At 31.0% G+C, this 8,217-nt stretch overlaps 1 protein-coding gene across 1 annotated transcript; it reads left to right on the top strand.

Moving 5' to 3' along the window:
• The first annotated feature begins 757 nt into the window (after nt 1-757).
• On the top strand, nt 758-7,813 carry LOC111084996. Its single transcript, XM_022381870.1, has 3 exons — nt 758-1,057; nt 6,573-6,695; nt 7,476-7,813. Exons 1-3 carry the CDS (start codon nt 946-948, stop codon nt 7,598-7,600), a joined length of 360 nt encoding a protein of 119 aa, XP_022237578.1. The 5' UTR covers nt 758-945; the 3' UTR covers nt 7,601-7,813.
• The last annotated feature ends 404 nt before the right edge of the window (nt 7,814-8,217 follow it).

Here is an 8,217-nt window from a genome sequence, read left to right as displayed (position 1 = left end):
GAGCTAATAAAGAGTTTTAGAATTAATTTATCCATTTGATGAAGAACAAATAAAGAAGCATAGAATTACGTAATCAACTTGATGAAGTTTGAATAAAACTACTTATCAAAGAAATAATTTTCAATTATAGGTGAAAGCATGCTATGCAAGTATTTAATACGGAATTAAATATATATATATATATTGATGATTTATCTAGTTTTTTTATCCAGAAAGCAAAGCAGTTTTAGATACCTTGTAAAGATTATTTACTAGAATATAATCTATGAAAGGATAGCTACTGTTGTTTGTGTTGCTTCTTTATGTTAATTAATAAGTAAATACGCGTTTTATGTTTTTTTCTGACGGAGTGCGGGTTTGAGAGTGTTATTAGCGTTCTAGGTTTTGAAAAAGTCGCAATCATCTATATCATATAAATTTTGATATTCTATATATTTTTTAAATTTATAGATGAGAAACGATACTTAGTCAGGAACAATTTGATGTCCTATTTTGTTTAAGTTATGTATTTTTTCCACTTTTTTATTGTTATGCCTGCCTTAAACATATAACACTAAGAAATAAGCATAAAATCATGTGCGACAAACGTCAGTTTTTTGTTTTTTTAGCTTAAAAATTATTTTTCTACATTTATATCTATAAAGATATTTATTTTATTACCTGATGTTTGAATTATCTTAGTACTTACTTTCTAGCAGCTCTGATGAATTTTTCCATTACGTCGGTCTGAATTCTTTTACTCAGAACTACTCCAATAGGACAGACTGCTCCGCCCCAATGTGGGTGATTTGCCGTACCACAAACCTTGGCTTAATGTCGTTATCCGCAGTCCTCCCACGTAAACAGGGGAATTGAGCTATTTAAACAAGCTGCTTGCATCTCGGTGTTCATTTACTTCCGAGAGACAGCAACAATTGACAGATTCTTATACTACGTCCAGAAGAAATGGCCATTGACCTTGGTAAGCAGTATTTATGGAGGTTGTTCTTGATGTTACTACTCGTTAACGTCCCTCAGAGTCAATCCATCAAACCTCCAACATTTCAAAGACCAATTGGTAAGTTTTTTTATTAGTTAATATTCCTTTTTAGTAAATAATAATGATTTAAGAATTAAATTAAAATAATTTTCAAGTAATTATCTCGACTTACTAGTTCCCTGTTTAAATGTCACCTATTCGGAAACTTTTGATAAGATACATTTAGATTTTTGCTGTAAGAAACAAGTTTAATAATGATGCGTTTAAATGGTTTGGTTGTAGTTAAGCACAAAGCTACACAATGGGCTATTTGTGCTCTGCCCACCACGGGTGTCGAAACCAGAATTTTAGCGTAGTAAGCCTGTAGACTTATCACTGAGAAGCATGTCTTTAAAATGTATCTATATCGATCTTTAGAAAAAAAATGTTTCAAATTTTTTAACGCATAAATATTATCTTAATCCTTTATCTTACGTGTGTTGTGTATAATAGGACTGTCTACCAAGTATAGAACATAAAAAGCTCAGTTAAGACAAAATTTATTGTTAACAAAAGTAAGTAATGCAAGATAACAGTTTTTACACTGTTCAAATATAAAACTAATCTTGAAACAATAAAAACACATTTGCAACGAATCTAATATAACTTCATCGAAAAATACGATAGAGTTCTATTTACGTTAGTGGTTTGTTTTTGATTGGATAATCTATTGAGCTATGTGGATGTGCTTCTGTAGTTCTATATGTTTTAATGTTGTTAAGGCTAGCAACTGAAACACACTTGTTACCTAACAATGCAGAATATATGTATTAATATTATTATTGCGTGCAGAACATATAATTTATTTCTTATCAAAACAGGTCAAAATATTTCAAAGTGGCGTGAATTCTGAGTAAGATATTTACTTTGTAACTCATCTCTGTTTATATTATGTAATGTTTGTTCATCACACCGTAACACAAGTACATCCAATCACATGTTAGAAAACAGTAATATAGCCAGTTATACTGATATTTTTTCTAAGAAGGCTCGAGGTAGAAAAGGGCCTAGACTTCAAACTGATCACATATTTTGATAAGATAAATATGGAAATGAAAAAGGGAAAAGGCCACAAGTACATATACAAAGAAAAACCAATATTCGTAGAGAGGTGATATACTTCAGAAATACTTGCTAAATTGAACTCACTGCTAAGTGTCCAAAGTGGCGTAAGCTGGTATGAAATAAAAACATTTGTATTGAACTTGACGAAAAGCCGGGTAACATCGACATTTTTGATACTGAATAATAGTCACTCCAACTAGGATATATATATATATATATACACTCACACACATATATATAACGATTCATATCTTTCAAAGTATTCTGGACTCACCAGGCAATAACAAAAACGTAGCTGATAAACACGGCTTCTGAAGAATGTGTATCCTTTAGCATAAATTTGATATTTTTGTTTTGCTTGCTAATATTTCACCTAATAGAATCATGATTATTTGAAGATATAAGTCATAGAAAAAATACTACTACAAAGATTATTAATAAATATACATTTTATCGACTAAATTATTGTATTATAATGAGAAACGTATAAATGAGCGGAAATGAAGTACATCATCGGTGTGCAGTAAACTATGTAATAAATACAAAGACGGAAATATGTTACTATCGCAATTTTGTAAATATGTTTTATACAAATCTTCCAAATATTAACCAAAAGTTACTCAAATTCTGAATGACCGTAAAATACTATTTTCCTATTAAAATTTTGTTTCAAAATCCTTGAAAAAACTTTTCGAATCGCCATTCAAGTTGATAATTCTTTGAAGAAAGAAAAACGTAAAAAGTAAATGTTTTAGATTAAGAACAATAGATTAGCTCTAGAATAAACTGTTTTTACGTTAAGCGGATGCTGTTCGATTATAAACTTGGGTTGTAACATGAAATGCATTTAAATAAGGTTCAACGAAAGCTTCTGATCAACTAGTTGAATCATGTGCTGAACACAAATTAGTCTAGTTTTCCGTTGTCTTTTGTTTTACAAAAAGTAATTTTAAAAGAAGTTTGTAAATTACTCTGAGTTTCCTGGACTTTGTTTTTAAACCTGAACACGAAACAAGAGAATGGTGAACATTTTTTCATTGTATAGAGAAAACAGGAATAAGGAACAAGACGGTTCTTTCCTGTAAAATCAAATATTTAAATGATTTAGTGTTTTAAATTACGTTTTTTTTTTTGTAAATCTCATGTGTAAAATTAATTAGTGTTAGTATTCTTGAATTTATTATTTATTATTATTATTCGTATTTTGTTTGTATATTTCGCCAAATTTTAACAAATAATATATCATAATACAACCTACAACAGTCCACAAACATCGTTTTAGTTAATTTTTGAGTTTTGTGTTTAAATATTAAATAATATCCTACAATTTAGAAGGAAGTTGCTATGGAATGATTTAAAAGTGCATTTTCAAATTAACTGAAACAGAGAATAAATAAGTAAATTACTTGTAAGTATTATGATTAAGGTTCCGTAACATCCTTAGCAGAACCTGTAATTCTTATTTCCAGATAAGGTAACTTAAAATTTTCTGGTACTTAGTTTCCTGTCTTAATTGTTCTGGAAAAGTTTCACAATAAGAGAAGCAGTGGACACCAAGATATGATGAAAATTAAGGAAACAACACAAGCAAAAATAAGCAGTTTAATGACTAACTTATATAACCTACTTTTCCCCCCTGGTGGGACAGCGGTAAGTCTACGGACTTACAAAGCTAAAATCCAGGGTACGATTCCCCGCAATTGATACAGCAGATGGTCCAATGTGGCTTTGCTCTAGAGCAAACAAACAAAACATAACCTATTTTAAACTAAGATCTCATTATTACATGTTTTTTTATTTCTATCTCTAGTTACCAAATTCATCTTAGAAAATGTATCTGTTTATAGTAAGTAATTATTTTGGAACCAAAACTCAGTTCAAGTTTGAGAAATCTTAAATCTATTACAATTTACGGCGGAGAGAGAAATGGGTGCATTCAACGCCGATGAACAACACGGCTGATTTCATTAATGCACCCTAACTGTAACCCTTTCTTTTGAGATAACTCTTTATTTCTAAGCTTTATTTATCACTATTTCGTTATGCATTTTTTTCCACTTCTTTATAGTTATGCCAATAATATTACGAAATAAGCATAAAATCATGTATGAGGAACGTCAGTTCATTGTTTTGTTGGCCTAGCCTCTTTCTTCGGCTTGTTCTACCATAGTGTTGGTTTGGAATAAAAAACTAATTTGCATTATATTCATCTACTAGTGGATATCTATAAAGTTTAGTATTTTCATGTGCATTGCATTTGGCAAAATGAATATAACAGTAAACACCTCAAGGTATTTTTTTATTTACATGTTTGACTTTTTGAATTTTTCTTCGGGATTAAAGAAACTATACTGACTCTATGTTCCGACAGTACTTGAAAAACCACAAGAACATTTTTGAAATTTTGGTTTTTTCTTATTTTTATAAAATTATTATTATTATTATTTATGAATTAAATAAGCTTAATAGCTCAAGTATATCGTTCCTTTCACCCTCGATAAGGGTTTCAAATCACTTGAATTTATGACATTAAGAACACTCAATTCATTATATAGAATTTTATTCATAAATCCATCTTACTTTTTCATTCTTATATATATAATAACTTACTTTCGACTAGGCCTAGCATAGAGCGCTCGACACACAGGTTGCAGGTTTGAATCTTATCATCGAACTTATTCACCCTCTCGGTAGTTGTGATGTGCAGCCAATCCCACTAATCAATTAGAATATTTCAATATTTTGCAGTGGGCAGTTTGAGTTGCTCTTTTCCTTCTCACTTCTATATTAGGGACGGCTAGCAAAAATAGTTTTTAGTAACTTAGCGCGAAATTCAACAAACAAACAAACCTTTGACCAGAATTATTTAGACTTGAACACATAACTCCGCCTTAAGGCACTGTTTAAATGCACTTACACTCTCTCGTCCCACAAGATGTAGATATAAACAAGATACTTTGTCGAATATTTTATAACAACAAAGAAAGGCATATCATGATAAAAACAGATTTCTGGCATTTTTTTCGACTATTACTATATATATATATTCACGTTGTCACAAAAGCTAGTTAATGTCACTACAAGATGTAAAGACGAAAATCAGTCATGTATCAAATCATATAATATATGATAAAGCATAGTTGTCGATATTTTTAGTAAAAGTTGGATATTTTATTTCAGAATATTATGGGATATTGAGAATGCCATGAAAAGGCCTATGTAAATGCATATGTACTATGACTACAATTTATTTAACTTAGGTGAAAGTAAACAACATCTATTTCAGTTTCAATTCGTCTTATCCCACGTCGATGTGTGTGAAAGTTAGCAAATATACTGACAATCAGTTGTTTCTGTGTGCTCGAAAATTAAGTTTGTTTCTTTGTTTCAACATTTTTTCGCAAAGTTACACAAAGGGCTATTTGCGAACATAACCGGCCATAAAAGTTAGAGCGCGGTTTTGTGGCAACACATCGCGAACCATGAATCTACGTATTCACAGTTCAGACTCATTTCAACGGATGTAAACAAAAGGCGGATGTAAATATACTTTAGCAGACCTTTTGTACAACAACTTATTAAAAGTTTATCAGTGTATTTAGAAAAGGTCTAACGTTAGGTTGTAGAATAACATTATAAATTTACATATTAATAATATTAAGTACGGTAAACTTTAGCCCTAACTAAAGTATAGCAAAAAACATACAAAAGTTACAGTGTTAATTAATCTCTTTATCGAATATAGGCCGTACTTAATAAAGGTTTAACTAATATTAGGCTTAACACAAGTGGACTTATACTTATGGATTTCGGTGTCTGCGATTAGAATTCTAGAAATCCAGTATTTAAAGAAGTACTGTTGCAATAAAGATACTAATTTGATCTCACATGTTTTGCGTGTCTCTGTTAGTTTATATATAAATGACACTCGTCTCTTTATTCAACTTTATTCGTGAAAACTTCTAAAACAAACCGCAACATGTTAAAACAAGTTGATGCATTTCCTTTGAATATTTTAAAATATGAACAAGTACATAAGTTCTCACATGTGGTTTTTAATAACAAATATTAAGAATGATAGTCATTAATGAACATTATGTAAAACTTCACAGTGAGAAAGCAATGTTATGCAGGAAGTTAGTTGATGCGATCAAAATAACTCTATTGATATGACTGAAACAAACGCAGGATTAATGTAAATACTTTTCATAAGAGTAGTGAGACGTTAGTTCTTACTTCTACTGATTTTGTTGAACGGTTCTTATCCCAATAAACTTTCACAGCTCCCAATCACGCTGAAATAGTCAGATCTGAGTGCTCTTTAGATCAAATTAAGAGATAAATTTTACATTAGTTAAAAAATATCTGTGAAATAACGATATCTTAAAACTGTAATATTACATGCTAGAATATGCACTGAAATATATAAGATGCATTCCCTTACCTGTACTTATGAATCTAGCATCTCTCTGATATTGTATGTATATAGGTTCCATATCAGAGCCAAAGGAAGACAGATTTATTTCATTTGTTCCACACACAGTTCTTGTTCCAGAGGAGGTCGTCGCTGGTGTTCTTGAGGAATACTTGCGAGACTCAAGAAAATCAACGGGTAGGTTTTTTTGCGATCAGTTAACATATTCACCTCTTTATAGTTTCATAATGTTTATAAGTATTATTTTTCACAAACGTATTTTGAAAATGTAAAGATTAGTATGATTTTCTTGTACGTTTGTCTTTGAATTTCTCGCAAAGCTTCTCAAGAGCTATCTGCGTTAGCAGTTCCTAAGTTAGCGGTGATAGACTAGAGGATAGGCAGTTAGTCACCGCCAACTTTTGGGCTATTCTTTTACCAACGAATAGTAAAATTGATCGTCCCATCGCAAAGCCCCCACAGCTGGAAGGGAGAATATGTTCGGCGACGGGAATTCGAACCCGCGACCCGCAGACTCAAGTACTCTAACCATCAAGCCACTCCAGGCAACATCTTGTTTAAAAGTTTATTGTTGTCATGAAGCTGTTTCGATTTATTCTAATAATTGTCTCATATTTTTTTTTAATAAGGCTTAGACATGAACTAAATAGCAAAATATTTATTCTCTTATACTATTATTATTTTTCTAAATTGCAGAGATTAATATTTGTTATCCTTGAATTTATATTATGAAGATATTTAGAACTGATCAAATGCATGATGAACATATAAGAATTATTTTCGGCTTTTAACCACTGGCGATAATGGTCGTGCTAGTTCGGTTATCGATAAAGTATATTATGATATGAATATATTTAATGTTCCCACTTTCTTCTTTGCTTGGTATTTTAAGTAATAATGTAATTTTTATATTTGTACAATAAGCATCACAACACATTGCTTTTGTTTCTCGTACAGATCGTAAGAAGAGTGTTTTTGCTGCAGGAAATCTCCTACATCTGTTACAAAACCTCAAGTCACAGCGAGGACGACAGTTAAAAGTTGCTAGTAAAAGCGTTCGCTTTGGAATAAGCAGAAAATAATTACGAGCCTTTTACATCTATTGTAACCAAATGCTATTATGACGACTGTTTCTTGTCACCGTTAAATTCTAACCTATTATAACAAAGTGAAAACAAAACTTTGTAATGTTTTCCTTAATTTGCAGAACTGTAAGTGGAATACCAATTTTCTTAAGTTAATCATTTCTTTGTAAAGCTATCTTGGGCGTTTGTGCAAATAAATATAATTTGTTGTACTGCATTTCTTTGCTTTGATTGATACATACAAAGTAATTGTTTATTTGTTGTTTCAGCACAAAGCTACACAATGTTATATCTGCGCTCAGTCCACCTCGGGGAGTCGAACCCTGATTTTTAGCACTGTAAGTCCGGAAACTTATCACTGACCCACCTAGGATCTCCATTAATCCAAAACTAGCATTTGATTGTTTTGAGTTAAAGAATCCATGTTTTGCACTCAAATTATGCTTTAGTGATAACGACATCGGATCAGATTGAAATAGATTATTCTAAACAAAACCGAATGTTTTAACAGCAGCTTAACGGAATACAATAAGGACGTGTTAATTAAACAATTGTCATGTGTGTTTCAAATGCTTTGAGTTAGGATCTATGAAGTTAAAAGCTGTTGATTCAAC

Source organism: Limulus polyphemus, unplaced genomic scaffold, assembly GCF_000517525.1.
Source record: "Limulus polyphemus unplaced genomic scaffold, Limulus_polyphemus-2.1.2 Scaffold196, whole genome shotgun sequence".
Lineage (NCBI taxonomy): Eukaryota > Metazoa > Arthropoda > Merostomata > Xiphosura > Limulidae > Limulus > Limulus polyphemus.
The sequence above is the reverse complement of the archived record's forward strand: the minus strand, read 5'-3'. Positions and strand labels throughout refer to the sequence as shown.

Excerpts from the sequence above, each read along its gene's own strand:
- LOC111084996 (XM_022381870.1), top strand. The coding sequence starts at position 946 with ATGGCCATTGACCTTGGTAAGCAGTATTTATGGAGGTTGTTCTTGATG. Across the intron at positions 1,058-6,572 it reads AACATTTCAAAGACCAATTG|GTTCCATATCAGAGCCAAAG; the intron begins GTAAGTTTTTTT and ends GTATGTATATAG. Across the intron at positions 6,696-7,475 it reads AGACTCAAGAAAATCAACGG|ATCGTAAGAAGAGTGTTTTT; the intron begins GTAGGTTTTTTT and ends TTTCTCGTACAG.